The sequence below is a fragment of the Rhinoderma darwinii genome, chromosome 6, assembly GCF_050947455.1.
Source record: "Rhinoderma darwinii isolate aRhiDar2 chromosome 6, aRhiDar2.hap1, whole genome shotgun sequence".
Taxonomy (NCBI): domain Eukaryota; kingdom Metazoa; phylum Chordata; class Amphibia; order Anura; family Rhinodermatidae; genus Rhinoderma; species Rhinoderma darwinii.
The window spans coordinates 129,997,093-130,022,804 of NC_134692.1; the positions used below are offsets into that span (position 1 = coordinate 129,997,093).

Here is a 25,712-nt window from a genome sequence, read left to right on the forward strand (position 1 = left end):
CGACACCCGGACCCCGCACCGATCAGCTGTTCCGGCTGCCACCAGGCACCGGATGATATTGCCAAAAGCAGATGGCTCCGGTCATGCAGTTCTGTAGCACGGCCGCTATGCAATGGTCGGAGCGAACAGGTTCCGGTTCCAACTACTGCATACCCTTCATAACATCCAGCGCCCGAATGAGGCTGATCGGTGCGTGGTCCGGGTGTCGGACCCGCACCAATGATTTACTGATGACCTATTCTATGGACAGGTCATCAGTTGTCCAATCGTGGAAAACCCCTTTACGTGGCACCATTAAAAATTACAACTTGTCCTGAAAAAAACAAGCCCTTGTACGGCTTTGTGGACAGAAAATAAATATAGTTATACCTTTTGGAAAGGCAGGAAGGAAACAACTTAAAATGGCTGCAGCGGCAAAGGATGAGTCCTGTGGGTGACGGACGCGCTAAACGGGTGACTAACCGCGGCCGTGCGCATGATGTAAAAGAAAGTGTGGTTGATCTGACCAGGCCGCTTACTTCTATTACCACATGGTCCAGTTCTGATGGCCACATGCCTTTTATTCTGGCCAATGGAATAGCTGTCCATGAGGGAGCCATACTGGCAGCCATATTGTTTATTACCCAGCTTTCCCAGGAACAGAACTTCATATTTTTTTGCCTTTTGAGGGGAATATGTACTGGTCTGTCTACAGGAATTGTGGAATATACAACATTTTATTAATATGGTGATTAAAACTTTATTTATTTCAAGGCACTTCAGTCACAACCGTGAAGCGTCCCCTCAGACGTGACACTGCCTCACATACACCACACAGGGGAGTCAGCAATATTACAACGCAACTTAACGCCCGCCATCTTGGACGAGTCCACTTCTCCTTCGTAGGTGGAGGTACTTTTTTTTTCCCCCCCATTTATGCGTCAAATGTTTTTCTATGCAAAGTCAAGTGACTGATTACAGCACGGTCACACTTTTATTTCCGGACAGCGTCAACTGCGCACGTTTTGACCTCCGGTATACGAGCACAGGTTATGTGGGGGCCCAAAACCCGGGAGTTATCCTCCCCTCTGACTGACGTTGGTTCCCTCCTTTTCCGCCCGGCGCCGGGTCCAGTGCACATGGCCTGTTACTGCCGCCAAGCCTGAAGATTCTTTTCTTTACGACCCGAAAGCACGAAGGGGGCCCCCGGTCACGACGTCCAGCACCACGGGGAAGCACGGAGACTCCGAGTATAAGCAGAGTGGTGAGAGCAGGGAATGCACCCGGCGGATAACGCGCTTGACGGGCCTGAGCTAGACATGGAGGACGAGGAGGCCACCGAGGAGGAGATGTCGTTTAGTGACCCGGAGGACTATGTGGAAGACATGGAGGATGAGGGTGAGGATAGCAGAGCGGGGTGATGGGCACTGTATATGTAATGGACCACTAGGCCTCACTATATAGTAGCCACCAGCTGTTGTGGTACTACAAATCCCAGCATGCACGTACACCCCAGGCCTCGCCCTAGAACGTTGTGACAGCTCTGGTATGGAGACTGTCGCCATCAAGGAATATAAATAGTTTTTATTAGGTTTCTTGATAGTTTGTTATTGGGCCAGCGCCAAAAATGTAAATCCAATAGAAAACCACGTCACCTCGAGGTCTGCGCCTAGTCCCGTAAAGGGATCGTCAAGGATTCTAACGTTTTCTGTAAATTCCTTGTAGAAAAAAAAATTGAATTAAACTTCTGTAATGCAATTACCGCTGATATTCTGTCCCTGATGGTTTTTTCGGCCCCATGTGATCACGTCCTCCAGTCACTGCAGGCGGACTTGTGACGTAAGCAGTGATTGGACGATGTGGTCATGTGACGTTGTCACTGGGGTCTATGCGACGCTGTGGACCGATGGGGGACAGAAGACATTTTTTTAGCAGAATGTATTACAAGGGTTTATTTATTTTGTTCTTTACAGGTTCAAGAGGTGTTTTTTTTTTTGTAAATATCCTGACGTCCTTCAATTGCATATTCCATGCCGCCCTCCTCCAAAAACTAAATTGTGGCCAATCAGATTTGATGCAACAGAGACTGCTACCTGTATAGACTCATTCATTTTGAATGAGTCTATGCAGTTGGAAGTTACTGCCATCTCCGCTCTCGTGGTGCATCTGATTGGCCAGGATTTTTGTGGGGGGTTTGAATGCGACACTTATTGCATTCTGTGAAAACAGGCCCCCTTAAAACTTCCCATACCCTAAAGACTCAATGCAGCCAATCAATCAACCGTGGGATTGTTCGCACGACCAATCCTGCCTGCTACAGAATAGACAAAATTGGCCAATCGGGTAATCTAAAAATACTCAGACATGCAAATGATCGGCCAGTCGCGCCATGCTCAAGTCGTAACCTCCGATCACAGATAACATTTTCCAACCAGTCAATCACATTTTTGGCTGACTTTTCTGTTGCGTGTGGCCGGCTTAAGTGGGTGACCATGTAATACATGACCGGGCCCAGTCGGCGAGGGCTTCTCTCTGTTAGCGGCTCCTTGCTCTGGTTAAGGGGTCTTGAACAGAGGATCACTCTCTCCATGTTGTTATTTTTTGCTTTAACAAACACTGGATAAATAAAAAAAACAGAAGGCTGAGTCTTGACCTTAGGCCTCATTCACATCTGCGAAATTACTGGAAACAATAGCGCAGCATGCCGCGTTATTGCTTCCGGAAAAAAAACAGACAACCCGACAGAACCCTTTAAAGTCAATGGGTTCCGTCGGGCGCCGGTGGTGTCCATGGTGCAACGGAAGCGATGTGTCCGGTATTTTAGTTGAAACGGAAATTCCGCACGCAGATGTGAACACAGCCTTACGGGTTTTCTTTCTTTGGTTCAGAAGCAGCAGATTTCATCCTTTGTATTTCAAATGGAAAAATTCACAATAAATCTGCAGCATATACGGCAGGCAAAGGATTTGAAAATCCACAGCGTGCGCTCAAGTCCTATTCACTGGTATTACACTGGACTTTATGGTGTTTTGATGCGCCGAAAATACACAGAAAAACCCTCCACCTATAAACATGGCCTTAGCGCTATATTCACACGGCATGTGTTCAGGCGGAAAAATACAAAGCTGATTTTTAGAGCGTTTTTTGCAAGAAATTTTGAGGTGCGTTTTGGAAGTGTCATTGGAAAATGAGAGAAATCCTCTTGTAAAGTGACGTGTTGTTTTTTTTCATGAGGTGTATTTTAATTAAAAAATAAACTACGCAGCATATTTCCCATTACAATCAATGGGAAGCTGTACGCAGGGGTTTTTTCAAGTGTATTTCTGAGCGTTTTACGCTAGGAAATACACCGGAAAATTAGCGGTGTGAACAGGCCCTAAGAGTCCACGCCTGGTTTTGGCTGACAAAAATGCATCAAAAACTAAAGTGCTGCCGAATGAAGCACAACCACATGTATTTAACATACTATTTTTTTTGTGGGTTTTCACCATGTGGTGCAGCTCCCTGCTGAATATACTCTATAGGGCAACAATAAATAATAAAAGATGTCTGTAAACGGCTTCTTGGTAAGATTAGTAGCTACTACAGAGCTGGTCATCCTCCAGGACTTGTCTGACACGCTATCGGCACTCTGAGAATATTTACACCTCCCGGACGATGGGCTTTGTAGTGCATCAGGACCTGCAGCAGGACTTGCCGCCAGTGTCGCCACATTAGGAGAGTGCTGACTATTGATGATCTCCTCTTGCCAGCGCAGCACATGTGTGTGTTCCCAGCGGGGGCCAGAGATTACAACACCGAGGCTTTTACTGGAGTGCTTACAAACCTGCCCTCTCGGTAGTAAAAATATAGCACGTTCACTTTTTTTCTTTTGTATATATTCTTTACATGCGACAGAGTGGCTCTAGATTGCCTGAATAATAAAAACAAAAATGTAACCCCCCCCCCCCACCTCCTATAGCACCACAGAAAAAAATTGTGGCATGTATTGCTGCACATCCAGTGGTCTTGCTGGAGAGTAGTGAAACAGCAGGCCTCTGCACATATAGGCCTGGCGCGTGCCAAAAGGACTTATTTTTGGCATACGCCAGGCGAGGCCACACTGTTTACTTTAGCATTGTGACAACACCAAACATGGGTGGCGATCCCAGTAGTTGGTCCCACGTTAATTGCAAATTGATGGCGTTCCCTACGGATAGGTCCTCCACACCACAATCTTCCTGTACGGCACAGGTGGGAAGTACTTTGTGCACCGCACGTGTACAGCGAAGCGGTCACCCATTGGAGATTTGGTGGCTCTTGCGTCTAATGGGGCTGCGAGACCCTTGAATGTAAATTGAGGGAGAATGAATTAGACCGGTTGGATTTTTTTCTCTCTGCTTTAGCCCCTGTTCACATCTGCGTTGGTGGCTTCCGTCACAGATTCCTCCAAAAATACCAGAAACAATAGCGCAGCGTTCTGCGTTATTGTTTCTGGTAAATCCACAGACAACCAGACGGAAGCCATATGGGTTTCGTCGGGTGGCGGTTGTCTCTTTTGTGCAATGGAGCCTGCGCTTCCGACATTTTCGTTGTGCTGCTCCTCGAACAGAACAGTGGAATGCCGAACGCATGTGTGAACAGGGTCTTTGTCCACACCAGTATATGTCGCCAAACTGCACAAACATATAGCGGCGATGCTTCTGCCGACAGTTCGTATTTGAGAACATCGTCATCAATGGATATTGGACAATTCATGACGGATATCTGAACGGCACAAAGAAACTGTATGTTAATTGGGATTTTCATCTCTCTAGAATTACTTGGTGATATCCTGAAAGATTGTCCTCAAGAAGCTGACGGCATTGATTCTGTGGTCGTAGTCGATAACGTACCGCAGGTTGGACAGGACCGCTTGGAGAAGCTGAAGAACGTCATCAATAAGATTTTCTCCAAGTTTGGAAAAATTACCAACGAGTTCTATCCAGAAGCAGATGGGGCAACTAAAGGGTGTGTATTGGTAAATGATCTAGATGGTGGCGGTGCTGTAATAATCCGCTGTGCAGTCAATTGACATTGTTTGAGGGAGGAGGCTGCCTTTTGTAGCCTAACCATTTCTTTGTCACCGGGGTAAATCATTTTGCTTACGTCTTATTATTCAGTCGTTTCAAAAGGGTTATCTGAGAGCCCAATAAAATTCACTGACCGCAAGAAATGGCATAAAATAACAAAATAACCTATACTCGCCTGATAAACACGCCGTCGCAATGATGGTCCCTGGCGCTTTTTTTTTTTTTTTTTTTTTTACACCAAGCTGCAGCAATGATGTGCCCATATACCCAACGTGACTACTGCAGCCAATCACTGGCTGTATTTTTATTAAAACACGCCGTTGTTGGTTGTCCTTCAAACAGATGATGGTCTGGGATATGATTTATTCAGATATTATGAAACTATCCTGTGTTTTGATTTGACTATTAAAGCAGTTGTACGGATTATAAGAACATCGCTGCGTTCTTTCAAAAAACAGCACCACATCTGTCCACAGGTTGTGTGTGGTATTGCAGCTCGGCCATATTATCTTCAATGGAGCTAAGCCGCAATGCCAAACAACCTATGGCCGGGTGTGGTGTTTTCCTAATCCTGGTAACTGAGTTAATAGATGGTGACCCCCCCCCCCCCCCTCCTTCAGGACACTTCTCTATTAGCCAGAGTAGATACAAAGAGTCTCTTGCTTTGGAGGACCCAACACGTCTGTACCTTACATGGATAGCCCGTTGATTTTAATAGGCACCATGTAATGCTCTATTTCTCCTGTGGTGGCGCTATAGGGAAATTAAACACTTGCTAAGTTTCCTCACAGAACACCATCTACTTGATGTTGGAGAACCCTTCTAACAAATGGGGGTTATCTGAAAAATACAACCGCTTTAAAGAGTTACTAAACATTCAACAAACTTTTGATATGTCATAGTGACATGTCAAAAGTTTTGATTGGTGGGGGTCTGAGCACTGAGACCCCCATCAATCGCTAGAACGAAGCAGCATTCACATTCGTGTGAGCGCTGAACCGCTTTGTTTCTGTTCGGCTTTTTCCAGAAAGCCGATGTAGCGGTGTACGGGCTCATAGACCTTGTATTGAGTCCGTACACGGCTACATCGTTTTCCGGAGAAAGCCGATCACAAACTAAGCGGCTCAGCGCTCACACGAGTGCTTCTGCCGCTTCGTTTTAGCGATTGGTGGGGGTCTCCGTGCTCAGACCCCCACCAATCAAACTTTCTGACATGTCAGAAGTTTGTTAAACGTTTAGTTACTCTTTAATATTGTCCAGGGATTTTTAAAGCCCCTAATTCATCTTCACCCTGCTGAGAAGATTTTTCTTTTAGGTGTCACTTATCACTTTTTGTATCAATATATTATTTTTTGATACCTTTTAATAATGATTTTACACATAGTAATATATTTTATACACTTTTTTTAATTATTATGAGATTGTTTGTATTCGATACATGCTTTATAAACCACTACCTGTGTATGTATCACTATGCTTGAAAAAGGTCCTAATGTTGGACTGAAACGTTGCACCTTGCTATGTTGGCTTAAATAAACCACACTTTTTTTCATCTTCTCTATTGGAGTGCGGCAAGATTTATTTTGGAGATATTTATATATTTATTTTCACTATGTCCTAGGTACATTTTCCTTGAGTATGGATTACCAGCCCATGCCCAGGACGCTGTGAAGAATGCGGATGGCTACAAGTTGGACAAGCAGCACACTTTCCGAGTGAACATCTTCACGGATTTTGATAAGTGAGTTTACTCTACTTTCTAGTTTGATGTATGAGCGAAATGATGTCAATTTGTAGGAATATATAATTCACTCCTTGTTTCCTTTCTTGCAGATATATGGTAATTGGTGATGAGTGGGAAGTGCCTGAAAAACAGCCATTCAAAGACTTTGTAAGTTTATATCCTGTGTGTCTGTTCGGAAGAACAAGTAAAAGTTTTCATGGGTGTGACGCCGCTTGTTACGAGATTATTTGATGTTTACAGTGTAAATATCAGGAGTGTGCGGTGTATGCTCATTCCTTGATAATTACCTGTGTAAATCTATCAGGTAAGAGGCTTGACCGGTATTATTTCTATTTCTAGGGTAACCTACGATCATGGCTTGAAGATCCAGACTGCAGAGATCAGTTCAGTGTTATCTTTGAATCCGGTGAAAGAACGACGATCTTCTGGAATGACGTGAAAGAGCCGGTTCCAATGGAGGAGAGAGCTGTACGTTATGTTTGAAATCCACAATGAGAATTGATAGTTTATGATTTGATTAGCTTATACGTCTCCATGGTCCTTTCTATTTATTCCGCATGCAGGCGGCGTTTTTATACGTCTTTATCCATGAACCAGATACTTAGCACCTCCTAATGGTTTCCTTAAACAGGTTACGGACTTGTACATGTCAAGTTTAGTCATCGGCATGGCATCCTGGTGACTATTGCAGAGAGAATTTGTTTGTAAAGTTGAGAGATGTCATTTTTGTCTTTAGCGGTGGACTGAGACATATGTGCGCTGGTCTCCGAGCGGCACTTACCTGGGCACTTTCCATCAAAGAGGAATTGCCCTTTGGGGTGGGGAAAAATTCAAGCAGATCCAGAGGTTCAGCCATCAAGGAGTACAACTCATTGACTTTTCTCCATGTGAAAGGTATGTATGCTTTACATTTAAAGGGGTATTTGAAAAGCTGGTCATTAATTATTTAAAGTTCAGAAACTTTCCAATATTCTTTCTGTATCCGATCGTTTACTTGTTCTGGTTATGTGCTCTGATCACTACTTAGGGGTTGTCCCATAATTGCCAATTATCTATCAACTGGATAGGTAATAATTCTCTGATCGTTGGGGCCCCCGCTGATTGCCAGATCCTCCTCAGTGCACCCCCACAGTGACGTGGAGCAGAGGGCGAGTACGCGCCCGCCACTCCATTCTCAATGGGAATGGCTGAAACAGCCGATCACTGAACTCCGCGGTTTCAATAATTCCAGTAGACTTTGAATGGAGCGGCAGCGCGCATGCTTGATCACAGCTTCATTCAAGCTCCTCCTTACTGCGGTCAAGTAGTGAGGAGGAACTGGGGGTTCGGGACCCCTGTTCTCTTGATCGGTGGGGCCTCGAGCGATCAGGCAATTATCGCCTATCCTGTGGATAAATTATAATTGTCGGTTCTGGGAATACCCGTTTAACTGTAACCAGCCATGCACCGGTGACTGGTTATCTCCTAGCAGCAAACGATGAAGGTTCCCATTAAATGACTGCAAGCTGAGAAATTAAAAGCTGTGAGGAATTGATACAAAAAATACATGACATTATACAGTGAATTTGCTGAAACTGGAATATGCCTTTAATACTGTGCTGACCTTTGCTAAATCTAATCCCCCCCCCCCCTAAATTTCTGTGCATTGTGTTCACCTCGATATGGCTGACAGTTTCTCACCTTAATATTTTCTTGTAGGTATCTTGTTTCATTTAGCCCTCTTATGGACACGAAGGACGATCCTCAAGCCATTATTATCTGGGACACATTGACTGGACAGAAGAAGAGAGGCTTTCATTGCGAGAGCTCGGCACACTGGCCAATCTTTAAGTATGTTAAGTAATCCTCTATTAGTAATTGGCCATTAACTTTTCACATGTGACTGAGCATCTTTCGTCCCTTTTACAGGTGGAGTCACGATGGGAAGTTCTTTGCTAGAATGACACCAGACACGCTCAGTATTTATGAAACTCCTGTAAGTATTACAAAATAGGAAATAAAGTTCACATATTTTAAGTGATTTTTTTGAAGAATGCGTAATGTGGATCAAATAAAATGAATGACCAAATACATAATGTGGATCGGTTTAGTTCTACTTATTTACATATCCTTTAAAATATATGTTTGGGGTAGAAGATAATCCGATAATAAACTGTAGCAAGCTGCTTCTACGGTTTTTGTATCGCCATACATATACCCAGCAGCCCGTCTATTACTGTGAGGAAGACTGACGGAGCGCAGTGTATTCTTTCATCACTCCTATTACCTAAATGGCGTAATATTTTTTTGTTGTGCTGTTTTAGCTAATAGCAGAATTGAGCTGTCACTATAATATGCAGCCCTTACCTAGTGTAACCTATCCTGCTGACCGATCTTTAAAGAGACTCTGTCACCAGATTCTCAAATCCCTATCGCCTATTGCATGTGATCGGCGCTGCAATGTAGATAACAGTAACGTTTTTTTTTTTTTAAACATTCATTTTTGGCAAAGTTATGAGCTATTTTATTTATATATATATATATATATATATATATATATATATATATATATATATATATATATATATGCAAATGAGGTTTGAAATGGACAACCGGGCGTGTTATTTTTCGTATGTCCAACTGGGCGTGTATTGTGTTTTTAACTGGGCGTGTTTACGTGTGTGATGCTGACCAATCAGTGACCAGTCAGCATCATGCACTCATCTCCATCTATTTACACAGCACATAGTGTTCTTACTAGAACGATGTGCAGCCACATACACAAGTGTCCTGATAATGAATACACACGACCTCCAGCCTGGACGTCCTGTGTATTCAGAATCCTGACACTTCTGAATCTTTTCTGAGAAAGCACGCACACGCAGCTCCGCCACCACAGAAGTGAAGAATGAATTATTTTTCTTCTGTTCCATGGCGGCTGGATCGGAGCTGTGCGCAAACGCTCTGTCACACTTCAGCTCTCGGCAACAGAGGACTCCCAAGACACTGATCTCTCTCTGTGGAAAACACAGCTCCGAGCTGCACGTGCGTACACGCGCCTCTCCATCTCTTGCTGTGATACTGTCCGTAGCTGATTGGACAGTGTCACAGCGATGTTCCACGCCCCCTTGCCAATAACACGCCCCATTGACCGTTCACAGGGTTATTTAAATATCGGGCGCTAAATATAATGGCACCGATATCTAAATAATGGAGGCGGATAGGAAAAAATGTATAGTGAAACAAGGTTTGTACAGCCCTGCCTATTACATGCTGCACGTGTATGGGCAGGTGAAAGGTTCTCTTTAAAACCGCTGTTCAGCGGGGGGTCCTGGGAGTCGGATCCTGAGGATAGGCCTTCAATTTTTACTGGCTGGAAAACCCCTTTAATTAGTAGCTGCATCTGTCTTGGTAAATGATAGTATTGCAAATTGTCACTTACAACATTGATTGACCCTTTTTAATACTTGACCCTTCTAAATGTTTCTTGAAGCTTAATATTAATCTTACTGATACTTGTGACTTTATTAACCTTGCAGTAAAGATACTGTATTACAGATAGCAGGAAGAACCGCACCAGTAGCTCTGAATACTGGGGCTAAAAAAAAGTTTTAAATGGCGCTACTGAACTTTCCTGTACATCTGATGGGTTGGGTCATTTGTCGTTCTTAAACGTCTTGCAATTGGACAGTTAAAGATAAGGGAAAGTAGACGGTGGTGTAAAGCACATGAAGCAGAAAACCTTTCCTAGGAGTTTGGGAATCTGCCAATATCAATACGAAGTAAATTGGTCGTTTGCTGCTGTGCTTTACGCCAAGTGATTAAACAGGGCACTTTATCTTAAGGGTATGTTCACACGACCTATTTTCAGATGTTTTTCGGGCCGTAAACTCGCTAAAAATGCGGGGGCTGGACGAATACAAACATCTGCCCATTGATTTCAAATGAAAACAGCTGCATAAAAAAGCCTCGTAAAAAAAAAGTGCATGTCGCTTTGTGAGCCGTTTTCATTGACTTAATAGAAAAACGGCTCAAAAACCGCAAGTTGCTTAAAAAAACGGCTGAAAATCAGAGGCTGTTTTCCCTTGAAAACCTCTCCATATTTTCAGCCGGTTTTTAAGCCTGGGAGCAAGCCTGCACTGCGTGATACCGTCTTTAATGTTTTGCATCTTAATGAAGTGATAAAGGGTCAAATTGAAGAAAAAAAAGTATATATTGCTGCATAATTAGACATTCCTTTTGTTTTGCAGTCAGTATGATTATTCCGTGTTTAAATTGACATTTTAAACTTTTTTTTTTTTTTTTTTAAAGTCCATGGGCTTGTTGGATAAGAAGAGTCTGAAGATTACTGGAATAAAGTGAGTATAGTATACTATTCTTGGCCCTTTTGTCAGCCATGTAGGCCTTTAATTTTGTCTTAAAGGGAATGTGTCGCTAGAAAATTTTTTTTTTTAGTTAAACAATTAGTGTATAAATGATTAAACATTGTTCTAATTTTTTTAATTTTTTCACGAGTCAGGAAACATTATAAATTAGATTCGAATTTATAACATTTCCCAGTGCTGGTCACTAGATGAAGCAATTCCCAAAATTGCAGCATTGGCATGTGGTAAAGCAACCTCATTGCTTTATGCTGCAAAATTTGAGAATACACACTCGCTCTAGTGAGCTCACAGAATCCCCCCTCCTTTATCCCGGCTAGTGCCAGGAGAAAGGAGGGGTTTGAACGGTCTAACCTCCTACACTGTGTCGCCATTTTTTGAGCTAACACACAGTGTAGTAGGTTTACATACAATAGTAATCACACACTAAAACACGAACATACACAAACCTAACTTACCTGCTCCTGCCGCCACCGCTCCCTCAGCTCCGTCTGTTCCCTCCGCTCCAAGTGCTTGCATTAGAACACAAGTCCGGAAGTAGCGACCGGAAGTAGTAATCTTACTGTCCGGCCGCGGCTTCTGGTCCACAAGAAAATGGCGCCGGACGTCGGCCGAAGACCTTCAATTTGGACTGTGTGGGAGACTGTGTACAGCATAGTGAATGGAACGGGTCCCGTTCGCATTCTCTATGGGGCTGTATGTGCCGTATTCCATGTCTGTATGTGTCGTTAATCGACACATACAGAGATGGAAAAAAAAATGGCAGCCCCCGTAGAGAAGAAAAAGTTAAAGTAAAACACAAACACACAATTTTTTTTTTAATAAAACACTAAAAGCAAATATATATTAAAAATTTTTTTTTTCGCAACACCCGTCCTTTAACACTGTATTTTGTCTTTTCAGAGACTTCTCATGGTCTCCTGGTGATAACATCATAGCATTCTGGGTACCAGAAGATAAAGACATCCCTGCCAGAGTGACTTTAATGCAGCTGCCATCCAGGCAAGAGATCAGAGTCCGAAACCTGTTCAATGTTGTGGACTGCAAGTTGCACTGGCAAAAGAATGGAGATTATCTGTGTGTGAAGGTGGATAGGACTCCTAAGGGCACTCAGGTAGGTCTTGTAATCAGACAGAATTTTTTGTATTTTTTTTTTTAAACTGACACTTTCTGAAGCGTTTATCTCTCTTGTAGGGTGTGGTGACCAATTTTGAGATCTTTAGAATGAGAGAGAAACAAGTACCAGTAGATGTGGTTGAAATGAAAGGTAAGTCCATCGCTTGCCTATGCATTTTATAACTTGATGGTTCCTCCTACCCCCCCCCCCCCCCAGTTCCACTCTTGCTCACCCTGCCGTAACCCATTATACACATCTGATGTCTTTATCTAAAGGTTCTTTTAACCCCTTCCCGCTTTGGCCTCTTTTGACCTTCCTGACAGAGCGACCTGTTTCATTTTATGTGGTAATAACTTCGGAATGCTTTTGCCTATCCAAGCGATTCTGAGATTGTTTTCTCGTGACACATTGGACTTTGTTACTGGCAAAATTTGTTCGATACATTCAGTATTTAATTGTGAAAAACGGCCAAATTTTTTAAATTTCAATGTATCTGCATGTAAGACAGGCAGTTATACCACACAAAATTGTTGCTATTTAACATCTCCCATATGTCTACTTTAGATTGGCATCGTTTTGGGGCCAGTTCAGTTCTGACCTTATATATTAGAAACTCACAATAAATCACCCCATTTTAAAAACTTCACCTCTCAAAGTATTCAAAACAGCATTTAGAAAGTTTCTTAACCCTTTAGACTAATCTCGTTTGAAATGACAGGTTACATCGTAATCTCGCGAGATTACGCTTGCCTTTCTGGAATCTCACAGAAAAGATTCAGAAGTGTCAGGATTCTGAATAAACATCACGTCCAGGCTGGTAGTGATGTATATTCATTATCAGGACACTACAGTAATGTTAGTGTTTGTGTATGAGGCTGCACATAACTATATCACTATGTGCTGTGTAAATGAATGGAGAGGAGTGAATGACGCTGATTGGTCCGCGTCATACACTCCTCTGTACAACGCCCACTTGGTCTAAAGTAAAACACGCCCACTTGGGCATTAAGAAACTCATTAGCATAAAGCTAAAAATCGCTCAAGGTGGTTTAAGATAGATCGTTTTTCTAAATAAAAAGCATTACGGTCACCTACATTATAGCGCCGATCTTATATAGGTGATAGGGCACTTATAATGTGGTGACAGAGCCTCTTTAATAGGCGCTTTGCTGCTGATAACTAGTGTGATGTTTTAAAAAAAAAAACAAAAAAAAACAACTCTTATTTGCGAAGTTATGAGCGTTTTTGTAAATATACTCATTTGGCTCTAATAGCCAAATGGGAGGTGACTCTTTTCACTCAGGGCGTGTAATATTTTCTGTATGACGTTGTCCAATCAGCATTCAGCGTCTCCCCCCTGCCCAGAAACAGTGTGATCATATAGTATACAGCTTCCATTCCCGACTGTGTATTCAACTGGCGATTTCTCCGGTTGTGTCGCAGCTAGAACTGCGATCCTGGTGCCATGAGAAAGATTAGAGTCTTCTCTCTTATTTGCCTTTAGAACTGCTGAGATATGGCTGTTTGAAGTGATCCCCCTTCCCTCTAAACTCTGTCTGTGTGTGCGCGTGCTTCATGCTGATTGGACAGCGTCAGAGGCTGCGAGGTAGAATCACTGCTGTTACCGCCCACTTGTCTAATAAAGGCTCATTTACATATTTAGAAAAAAGCTCATTGTCTTGGTACACAATTTTCACTAGCATTACCTGTGTGACCGCGCCTATTAGATTAGACAACCTCTCTAAAGCGTACCTGTCCTTTCAGATGACTTTTCATAATAAGCTGTCATGTGTGTACATGAGGAATAACGCTATTTCTGGCCATTATATGATTTGTATTCTATTTTTTTTTTTAGCAGTTTTTCCCTCAGCAGGCGTTCATCCGTTTTCCCTGTACTAGTGGGTGGAGCATAACAGCTATCATGTCTTTTTATCACATATATAGAAGCTGCAGCAGAATGGAGGAGATTACACAGCAGTAATGAGCAGTGTAGCAGTGAATCCAGCACTGGGGTGAAAGAAAACACTCACTAGAAGATTCAGCTGCGTCTGTGTCTCTCGCTGCCTCTCTCTCATAGACTTCTTTTGGCAGCTGTAATCTGACCCCTCAGTGATTTGATAGTCCGTCTTGTTTTGAGAACACGTATTTAGCAGTGATTGAATGAACAGTTAGGAGTGAGGGGGGTGGGATAAGTTGTTGTTTTTCTCTAATAAGATATATTACAAAGTTTCTTATATTCGCTTGTACTATAGATTTATGCAGCTTGTTGATCACTTGTGACCATTTAACTCATAAAGCTGTAATAGTGACGGCAAACATCGATTTTGTTATACTCAGTTGAACACAATGGTAAGCCATTGCTAAGCATGGTTGGTCTGCAGTAATCTAGGCTTTGTTCCTGAGCTGGTAAGAGTAGGGGCTACACATGGGGCCACAGTCTTCATACAACATCTTTGCGACATGTGGTTTCACAATGTGGATTGTGCGCTGAGAATTTCTGCATTGTATCACAGCCATGTGATTTGGTCTTCGAGAAAGTTACAGGTAGTTGTTTCAGCAAATTAAAACTTTGCATATTTTTATTATTTGTCTTGTATACTATAGATGGCATCATCGCGTTTGCTTGGGAGCCCAATGGAAGCAAGTTTGCTGTGCTTCATGGAGAGGTACCTCGGATATCCGTCTCTTTCTACTATGTCAAGAACAATGGAAAGATTGAATTGATAAGTAAGTTTGCTTTATTGTGATATTATTACTTTATTATAAATTATTGTATATTATGCCTTTTTTATTTATTTTGTTTGTTTTTTGTTACATTTTATTTTGTGCTCTTTGTTTTTTCAGAGATGTATGACAAGCAGCAAGCTAATACAATTTTCTGGAGTCCACAGGGTCAGTTCTTGGTCCTTGCAGGTTTACGAAGGTAAGCATTTCTGTCTGTCGTGCTGTATTAGATATCGAGGGTTCCGTTAACCTCTCCATATATTTTATATATGCAATGGGATCCATGTATTTTATGCAGAATATGGGGTTGTAACCTTTTGGAGGAAACCAAAGGGGAGGAGTTGGTTTTTTGTTCTTCCTTCTGATGACAAGACATTTTTTATTTTTTTTTGGCACAAAATATATGGTTCTCATAGAAGTGTTAGGCCGAGTTCCTACGGGGTGGATACACTGCGTAAAAATGACATAGTGTGTCAGACATGGAACCCGCACTACATACCGTCCAAAAACTCGTACCACTTTGTTGTGCGTTTTTTTTAACGGGATATCCGCTGCGGAAGAAAGCCATTTGTACTTACCCCCTCCCTCCTCTGTCTGCTCCGGCCTCCCTAGATAACGTTGCAGGCCATGTGGCGCTGCAGCCTGCGTTTGGCTGCAGCGGTAACATGGGATGCAACATCATCCCAGGAGGCTGGACTGCAGGAAGGAGGGCTTTCTGGGTAAGTATGATTTTTATAATTTATTTTTCCGTAGTTGACTTGACTTTGTTGTGGGTTTTGCATCCCTATTGAAATTAATGGGAAAACCCGCAAAGGGAAATCCACAAATATGTAGGGTAAATTGACATGCTGCAGAATTAGAGGCTCTGTCACCACATCATAAGTGCCCTATCTCCTACATAAGGCGATGGGCGCTGTAATGTAGGGGACAGCAGTGCTTTTTATTTAGAAAAACTATTTTTACCACGTTATTAGCTATTTTTAGTTTAATGCTAATTAGTTTCTTAATGCCCAACTGGGCGTTTTTACTTTAGACCAAGTGGGCGTTGGACAGAGGAGTGTATGACGCTGACCAATCAGCGTCATGCACTTCTCTCCATTCATTTAGTCAGCGCATGGTGACACTACGTTGTTCACTATATGCTGTCTTATACTGACATATTTACGTTTCTCGGTAACGTTTGTGTGGGTCTTACAGCAGAGCAAGCGTAATCTCGCAGTAACCTGTAATTTTACAGCGTGATCTCGAGAGATTACGCTTGCTGTGCTGTAAGTACCACACAAACGTTACTGAAGTGCCGGGATTGTGAATAGACGTCCCATCTTGGCTGGAAGGAATGTCTATTCACTGTCAAGACACTTCAGTAACGTTAATGTGTCCGTAGTGAGTAACGCAGTGTCACTATGCACTGACTAAATGAATGGAGAGAAGTGCATGACGCTGATTGGTCAGCGTCATACACTCCTCTGTACAACGCCCACTTGGTCTAAAGTAAAAACGCCTAGTTGGGCATTAAGAAACTAATTAGCGTAAATCTAAAATCGCTCATGACGTGGTAAAAATAGATCGTTTTTGTATATAAAGAACACTGGTTAATTTATTAACGTTTACGCTGCATTTCTTATTTTTTTTCTGCGGTGTGGGTGTGAGATTTTCTAAATATCATCCACTTTGCTGCTACTGTAATTGCTTCGGCATTTCTGCACAGAATTCCGTTGCAGAAAGTCCGCAGTGTTTACGCTATGTGGGAACGAGGCCTTAAAGGGACTAAAGTATAGCCGTGTGGTGAGGTTTGCACAATGCTCAGCTGCGGTTGTAACTTGCTGACTTTGTCCTTACAGCATGAATGGAGCTCTTGCCTTTGTGGATACTTCAGATTGCACCATAATGAACATTGCTGAGCATTATACAGCATCCGACGTGGAATGGGATCCAACAGGCCGTTACGTTATTACTTCTGTATCTTGGTGGAGCCACAAAGTAAGAGGCTTATAACACATTATTCTTCTTTTGGTTGAATGTTAACTGGTTGCCGACACAGGACGAGTATGCTCGTCCTGAGCGGCGAGCACTTCGCGCATTAGGACGAGCATACTCGTCCTGTGTGACAGCCATCCCTGCGCGCGATCGAGAGCTGGGCAACGGCTGTAATACACAGCCACGGCCCCGCTCTGACAGCGGAGAGGAGAGAAACATCTTCTCTCCGCTGTTAACCCTTTGATCGCGGCGTTCAAGGAGAGGGGACTGCACATTGATCGCGTCACAGAAAATAACTGACGCGATCAAAGCCAACAACTCGTATGGCCAGACAGCCCAGGGTCCAGTGAAGGACCCCAGGGCTGTCTGAACATATTTCCTGTTAGGGCATACTGAGGTATGCCCTAACAACTGCCTGTGTACGATCAGTAACAGGCTAATGTACTGGTATATAGATCTATGCCAGTACATTACAGTTACAAAATCAAAATCAAAATGATAAATCCCTTTATGGGATTAAAAAAAAAAAGTTACATGAATGTAAAAAAAAAATAATGGTAAATAAATAAATAAAAAGTAAATAAAATACACACAAACACACATTTTTTATAATCAACTTTTTAAAATATAAGTCCCAAAACATGAAATAATATAGACATATTTGGTATCGCCACGACCGTAACAACCTGTACTACAAATGTATAACATTATTTATGATGATCGGTGTATGGTGTAAAAAAAAAAAAACTGCTGCACAACTGCTTTTTTTTTCTGCATTTTAATCTAATTAAAAATTTATAGAAATTAAACGATAATGTAGTTGTACCAAAAAATGGTACCTACATAAAGTACAACTCGTCCCGCAAAAAAAAAGTCTCATACAACTACGTCGTACAAAAAATAAAAGCGTTATGAGCGTCGGGATGCAAAGAGGGAAATGTAAAAAAAATTGCTCTGTCTTCAAGGCTAAAATTGGCCGTGTCCTTAAGGGGTTAAATGTATCTGGATGTTATGGTTTTTCTTGCAAAACTTGTAAATTAACAAATTCCCTAATCCTCTTTTAACCCGTTAGTGACTGGCCCATAGTGTTTTTACGTCGGTCACTAAGCAATAAGTAAACAGCAGGGAGCTGTCAAATCTCCCTGCTCTCAGCTGCCAGAGGTAGATGAGGGCTGGGGGCGTCCGGTCAGATCGATATTAGTATCTATCTCACCCGTTTAACCCCTCAGATGCGGTGCTCAATAGCGTGCGCCGCATCTGAGTGGTTTTGGAGAGAAGGAAGGAGTTCCCTCTCATCCCACTGACACCCGCCGCAGGCATGACCTAGCAGACGCCTGTCCGTTTTAAACGGACAGGCATTAATACACTGCAGTACAGAACTATTGCAGTGTATTATAATAGCGATCTAAGAATCGCATATTAAAGGAACAGTGTCACGGGAAAAAAAAATTTTACACCAGTTTGATTTTAGTGTTTTATTAAAAACTTTTATATTTATTTGTGTGTTTGTGTTTAACTTTTTTTTATTTTTTAACTTTTTCTTCCCTATGGGGGCTGCCATTTTTTTTTCCCATTTCTGTATGTGTCGATTAACGACACATACAGACATGGAATACGGCAGCTACAGTCCCATCGTGAATGCGAACGGGGCCCGTTCCATCCACTATGATGTACGCCGTCTGTGTGGGAACGGCGCATGCGCCGCTCCCACACAGTCCAAGTTGAACTGTGCGCCGTCCGGCGCCATTTTCATGTAGACCGGAAGTCGCGGCCGGACAGTAAGATTACTACTTCCGGTCGCGGCTTCCGGACTTGTGCACTTGGAGCAGCGGCAGCAGACGGAGCGGACGGACCGGAGGGAGCGGCGGCGACTGGAGCAGGTAAGTGATTTCTATGTATGTTCGTGTTTTACTGTGTGTTTACTAGTGTATGTAAACCTACTACACTGTGTGTTAGCTCAAAAAATGGCGACACACAATGTAGGAGGTTTGACCGTTCAATCCACTCGTTTCTCCCGGCACTAGCCAGGATAAAGGAGTGGGGGATTCTGTGAGCTCACTAGAGCGAGTGTGTTTTCTCAAAATTTGCAGCATAAAGCAATGAGGTTGCTTTACCACATGCCAATGCTGCAATTTTGGGAATTGCTCCATCTAGTGACCAGTACTGGGAAATGTTATAAATTCGAATCTAATTTATAATATTTCCTGACTCGTGAAAAAATTGTAAAAATTAGAACAATGTTTAATCATTTATACACTAATTGTTTAACGAAAAAAAACAACATTTTTTTCTAGCGTCACATTCCCTTTAAAGTCCCCTAGTGGGTCTAGTAAAAAAGTTTAATAACGTTAATAAAAAATAGTTTTTTTTAAAAAAAAATGAAAAACCCACTTTTTCCCCTTAACTGCTTTACTATTAAAAAAAACTAAATAAAGTAAAAAAGTTACACATATTTGGTTTCGCCGCATCCGTAACGACCCCGACTATAGAGCTATTACATTACTTAATCCGCACGGTGAACGCCGTAAATTTTTTTATAAAAAACGACGTAAAAATTGCTGTTTTCAGTGAATCCTGACTTTAAAAAAAATGTGATTTAAAAAGTGATCAAAAAGTCGCATCTACTCCAAAATGGTACTAATAAAAACTCCAAGTCTTCCCGCAAAAAAAAAAACCTCCTACAACCGCATCGGCGAAAAAATAACGTTACGGCTCTTCAAATATGGAGACACAAAAACAAATCCTTTTGAAGAAAAAAAGCGTTTTTACTGTGTAAAAGTAGTTAAACATACAAAATCTATACAAATTTGGTATCGTTGCAATCATAACAACCCGCTGAAGTTATTGTGTTATTTATACCACACAGTCAACAGCGTAGATTTAGGACGCAAAAAAGAGTGGCGAAATATCAGATTTTTTTTCTATTCCCCCCCCCCAAAAAAAAGTTAATAAAAGTTAATCAATAAATTCTATGTACCTCAAAATGGTGCTATTAAAAAATACAACTTGTCCCGCAAAAAATAAGACCTTGTACAGCTATGTCGACGCAAAAATAAAAAATTATAGCTCTTGGAATGCGACGAAGGAAAAACGTAAAAAATAGCTTGGTCATTAAGGTCTAAAATAGGCTGGTCATTAAGGGGTTAAAGCACAAAGTCCAAGACGCATTGTTGTGATGCATAGTTTTGTTTGGCCAAGTATATATGTTCATGTAATAGAGCAGGGGGATATGCAGCTGTCAAACATTTACTGGTGCCGCTTATCTCTGAGAAAATAGGAGTTGGGTAGGTAAAAATGTAGCCTGTCTGATCCTTGTTTCCTGTAGCGGCAGACATTGGTAGGCCGGGGTTGGGGCCTAGTGTGTTAGTTACAGTCATTGTAGCGTATTCATAATATAAGTAAACCTTGTACCTAGAGATCTCGTGATTAACAGGGAATAGTCGTAGGTGGGAGAAGGGGGGGGGGGGGATCTAGAACATTTGAAGTATTACTAGTCCTTTTAAAGGGGGTCATCTGTGTCTCATAAAATTCTACAGGAGGGCAGCTGAGGTTATAAAATAATCTAACAGGTACTTAACCTTTAAATGGCCCCTGCTTCAGCGCTGACACCACATTTGCCACCACTCCAGTCCCAGGAGCTCCTGCAGCGGTCACATGACATTCATCGGAAATGTGCCACCGCAGCCTATCACTAGCTTCAGATGTCACCCTGCAGGAGCTCCTGGGATCGGAGCGGCGCTCATTTGCTGCTTTCACAAGGAGCAATGACTGGTTATGTATGGGGACAAGCAATCGTTACTATAATCGTTGTCATGACTGAAGCAGGGGGCTTTTTAACTTAAAAACTCTCGGATAACCCCTTTTTAATTGGTGACTTCATTTACAATAAACAAAAATTAAGCTGTTCGTGGATAAAAAAAACATTTTCTTGCGTCTCTAGGTTTAAGATCTCTTTAGATTGTTTCTTTTTTTCTCATTTAGGTGGATAATGCATACTGGCTGTGGACGTTCCAAGGTCGACTTCTCCAGAAGAACAGCAAAGACAGATTCTGCCAGCTGTTGTGGAGACCAAGACCACCAACTTTGCTAAGTCAAGATGAGATCAAGGTCTGTGAAGAACTTCTTTTTTTTTTTTTTTTTTTTTTTAACTCGGTTTATTGTAATAGTACATACAGAAATCATTAGTAAATAACAACAAAACGGTAACATTAACATTAACGTTCCTGCATACCATGAATGCACATTAGAAACAATAGATTGCATTGTACATTTATACATGAAGGTGAGTCACAGGAGACTCCGCATATTCACTGCACGCAGGCAGGTCAGTGTCTCCCTTATTGGTGAATCTGCAAACATACAAGTCACAATTATTTACTTGATCTATGCTCCATTATCACCCCTAAGGTAGATAATACCTAGCCAAATAAATCTCAATTCCCTCCTACGTGAAGTGGTAAGGATTCTCTAAGGTCGCCCACGCTGAAGGAAGTAAGAGGCGATGAACTCCACTCTCCCCAAATTTTCAAGAATTTATATTGACATCCTCTATGCTTATATACTATGTTTTCATATGGGAGAATGGCATTGACCAGGCTTTTCCATTGTGATGCATCCGGGAAAGTGTTCCCCATCCATCGGATAGCTAGAACTTCTTTTTTTAATGGCTCTGGTTCTGGCTTGTAATGAAGAACAGCTTTTTAAATAGTAGTTGTTTTTTGTTTTACAGACAATCAAGAAAGATCTGAAGAAATACTCCAAGATATTTGAACAGAAGGATCGTTTGAGTCAAACCAAGGCTTCAAAGGTAAAGAGAAAAACTTTTATATAATGATTTAGGACCTATTTTTGCTGCTGACTTTAAGGCCTCATGCACACGGCAGTATTACATTCCTATTTTGTATGGCGCTGTATTTCTATTGCATGTGGCCTCTACTTTTATCTCTGTATGCCTCTGATTTTTATACAGAGGCATACAGTTTTTATAGTGTTCGATTCTGTTCGAATCAGACTGGAAGAAAAAGCGCGACTGTTCCTGTACAGGCTCTGTCGATGCAGTATATACGGAGCTTTTCGTCCCTGGAATCATTGGTTATAGGGAGAATAGCGTAGGAGCCCTTACAGGGCAGTACATGGAGATTGTATGGCTCTGTACTAGAGAGCCGCGCGGCCTCTGTGCTAAGCCTTTTAACCAGTTACACTTTTAAGGCTGGGTTCACAGAGTTTTTTGCTGGAAGAAAACCGGCCTCAAAATTCAGTTTGGGATTTTGATACAGATTTTCCTTTGCCTGCACGCCGATTTTCGCTGCGGGCATAAAACGCAGCGAAACACGTTTTCTCTGCCTCCCATTGATGTCAATGGGAGGTCAGAGGTGTAAAAGCCTGAAGATAGGGCATGTCCCTTCTTTTTACCGCGAGCCGGTTTTTCCGCACGCGGGAAAAATCCGCATCCCATTGAAATCAATGAGAGGCGGTTTAGGATGTTTTTTGGCGCGTTTTCCGCATCAAAAAAAGTGTAAAAAACAAAAAAAACACTGTGTGAACTGGCCCTAACCGTATCCCGCATAATATTATGCTTTATAGCAGAGGCTAATATATTTGGTTACTTTTTCACGTGGGTCCTGTTTTGAATTTGTCAAATTGTCTAAATATGTTACCAATTACATTATTTTTTTTTCTTTCCTCCATTAAGGAACTGGTTGAGCGCAGAAGAACCATGTTGGAAGAATACAAGAAATACAGAGAGATGGCACAGGCGCTGTACCTGGAGCAGAAAACTGCTCGCTTGGAGCTCAGAGGTGGTAAGTAATGATATCTATTGCTATGATAACCATAGAGCTCAGCACCCACTTGTTTAGTCCCCCTGCATGACACTACACTGGTATTGGCACCTCCAGATACTATTGTGCTCTTGTGGGACCAGGGAGAGATCATATATATAATCAGAAAAGAAACATTGTGCATCAAGCAATACAAAGATGAAGGTATTCAAGGGTGGTCAAATCTGCTGACCTGGTAGTGTTATGCTGGGAGCACAACATCTAAGAGACGGAGAGTGTATTCGCTCGATGAGTTGTCGGTCTTGGAGATTTGCAGCCTAGGCTCCAGTCTGGATCAGGGATTTGTCCAGGATCCGCATGGAGAAGAAAGGAGGCGAAAATTCGGATGATCGCCCTGGCGGAACTGACTTGGATCAATTCTGATACCCGTAGAAACAGACGTAACCATAGATAATTAAGTATGTGTACAAAAACGCGGTGTTTTTTTACGTACAAATACTTCGTAACAGTAGATCATTTAAGAAGTCTGTTCATCTGTTTCTACGGATATCAGAATTGATCGAAGTCTGTTGCACCAGGGCGATAATCAGGATTTTCTCCCTTTTCTCCAGGGAGAGATGATCGCATTACTAGAAATTAGTACCAGTCTTGTAAAAGCATACTGCTGACACTTTAAAAAGTCATATCATTTGGGTCATCGTTTTAGAGACTTTTTCCCTTTTCAATATTCGTCGTCTCACCACCTGTTTTTGAAAGTGGCTCAACAGGCCACGAGTAGAGAATATGTTCAGTCCTTTTAGGTTAAACCTTAACCTCATTTATCTTTATTCATACCAGGAGTTGATACAGATGAGCTGGACAGCAATGTGGAAGATTGGGAAGAGGAGACCATTGAATTCTTTGTCACTGAAGAAATTATCCCATTGGAGGAGTAGTCCGCTAGCGTCGTGGTGAGTTGTACTTCAGCTTTAGTTCGGAGCTTTCACCATCTTGCTTGTCTGTCAGGGATTCTGTGCTGTATAATAGAATAGTTTTTTACTTTTTGATATCCAAATATTCTTTACATCTAGATACAACTTTTAGTTTCTTGAAGGGGTTGTCCGGGACGGAGGTTCTATGGTTTTGGCTAAAATAACAAAACAAGGCATACTCGCCTAGTTAATTCCCATGCCGGCCCGGCGCTGCTGCTCGGGTGGTCTTCGCCAGTCTGTCAACTTTTACAGGAAGTGATGACGTCCCGTTCGGCTGCAGCCAGTCACCGGCCACCGCGATGATGCTGGCAAGAACGGTGCACCATCCCGGAGGCCAGTGCTTGCCTGCAGCTGATCAGGACATGATCGCTTCCTGTAGAGGTAAACCAATTGGCGGAGACAGCAGCACTGCAGCGGCGGGGGATTTAGTAGGGTAGTATGAATTTGTTTTCTTATTTTATCCCATACCCTTGCCCGCAGACCTCGTTTTACTTGTCTTGGTCAGACCCTTTTTAAGGTTACGTTTTGCCTTGTACACCATCCACATTCAAAGCTGCGTTCAAATATTCTGCTGTTAGACTTCACTTTGCATCACTGCAGTTTTGTGCTAGTTTATTGTACTGCCCGGTGTGAATGGCTGTGGTACGCTGGGAGTTCTAGCATTTTACACCCATCAGTGTACAGCAGTGTGTTGTAATTCATTGCAACATTTTTCGACATCAAACTGTATCAGAGCTACTCCGCTAAGATGTTAGAGGCCTTGCTCACGCCTCGGTTTTACATTTGTACTGTGTGAACAAGGGTGAATCAGTCTTTAAAAATGCTGACTCGCTGCTTTTGGCAGACAGTAACATTTCTAAACGCAGCTGTGAGTGCTAGGAGTCATGGAAAGCAACATCAATGAAATAAAGTTGCTCAATGTAACGAGACTATCTACAGGAGTGAACTGTAAAATGCAGAAAAGTGGAACTTTGCTTTATGGTAGGGGTGGGCATTGCTTCAGCTGAATTCATGCTTTAGTTATACAGATCACGTCGTCTCGGGTCATTCTTTTTGGCGGTCATAGGGGGTGACTGCTTACACGGGTAAACCATTATTCAGTTTTTCAAACAAAAGCTATGAAATTACAAATAACTGAAAGAAAAAAAAGGAAATTGATTCATTGTTTCTGTGAGATTACACCATTGATTGACTTTTTTTTTTATTTTCCCTGCGCAGCGTTCTCCTATCCAACATCAACACTTGTCCTCTTCCAAAATACAAAACTCCAAAGTTCTGTCTTTGTCCTTCTCCTGCGACCGTGAATGGACATTACATCATTGCTGTCTGAAGTTGTGCCTTTAATCTTCATTGGAGGATCTTCTAAAGAGCGCTACTTTTTAATCTGCTAATTTCCGGTACCATCACTTATTCCATCCTTAAAGCGAAGGGAACTCCTGCTCTGCTGCTGGTACGTCGGGAGCCTTTGCCTAACCATGACTTTGCCTCCTAAAGCTCGATGCACGTGGGTTCCGCTTGCGAAGGGCCTTTTCTACTTCCGTACTGCATGGACAGTCAGCAGTTCCTACTGGCAGATGATTAATAAAGATACTCTTGTACTTGGTCCAGATTATAGTGTGCTGAACCAGCACTACAGTGGACTGTATCCTCCTCCATTCAGATTGCAACTTTGTGGGATTAAAGATGGAATTTAAAGTAAACCTATATTTAAAAGGTCTCTGGTTTTATTTTACTTGCTTTAGTATGTACAATTTTTTTTTTTTTGCAAGTTCTCAATTTCAAGCCTGCTGTTTTGTTTATATATACTTTTGTGCTAAAAACTGGATATTATATGCCGCTAACCGTGCTGGCTCTTACAGTTACATGGCATTAGTGCATTCGCTCACTGACGTGTCAGACATATCGGTAAGGTGTGCAGCTTTTATTATTTGCTGGGAGAGGTGATGGGGGTTAAATGTTGCGTACAGGCTTCTTTAAGGACTATTTACTAATTTAGACGTATGGTTAA

General features: G+C 42.2%; 1 protein-coding gene across 1 annotated transcript; it reads left to right on the forward strand.

Annotated features, from left to right (window-relative positions):
- The first annotated feature begins 1,000 nt into the window (after positions 1–1,000).
- On the forward strand, positions 1,001–25,404 carry EIF3B (eukaryotic translation initiation factor 3 subunit B). The gene is made up of 19 exons (XM_075830351.1): positions 1,001–1,377; positions 4,776–4,968; positions 6,652–6,771; positions 6,864–6,921; positions 7,114–7,242; positions 7,511–7,668; positions 8,473–8,604; positions 8,683–8,749; positions 11,065–11,111; positions 12,039–12,249; positions 12,330–12,402; positions 14,857–14,979; positions 15,097–15,175; positions 16,818–16,956; positions 20,935–21,060; positions 21,683–21,760; positions 22,646–22,754; positions 23,571–23,683; positions 24,923–25,404. The coding sequence occupies exons 1-18, from the start codon at positions 1,257–1,259 to the stop codon at positions 23,666–23,668; spliced, it is 2,061 nt and encodes a 686-aa protein (XP_075686466.1). The 5' UTR covers positions 1,001–1,256; the 3' UTR covers positions 23,669–23,683; positions 24,923–25,404.
- The last annotated feature ends 308 nt before the right edge of the window (positions 25,405–25,712 follow it).

Bases quoted from the DNA above. Each gene is read 5' to 3' on its own strand.
- EIF3B (XM_075830351.1), top strand. From the start codon at position 1,257: ATGCACCCGGCGGATAACGCGCTTGACGGGCCTGAGCTAGACATGGAG. The intron at 4,969-6,651 runs GTGTGTATTGGT...ACTATGTCCTAG, and splicing joins GCAGATGGGGCAACTAAAGG to GTACATTTTCCTTGAGTATG. The intron at 7,669-8,472 runs GTATGTATGCTT...ATTTTCTTGTAG, and splicing joins GACTTTTCTCCATGTGAAAG to GTATCTTGTTTCATTTAGCC.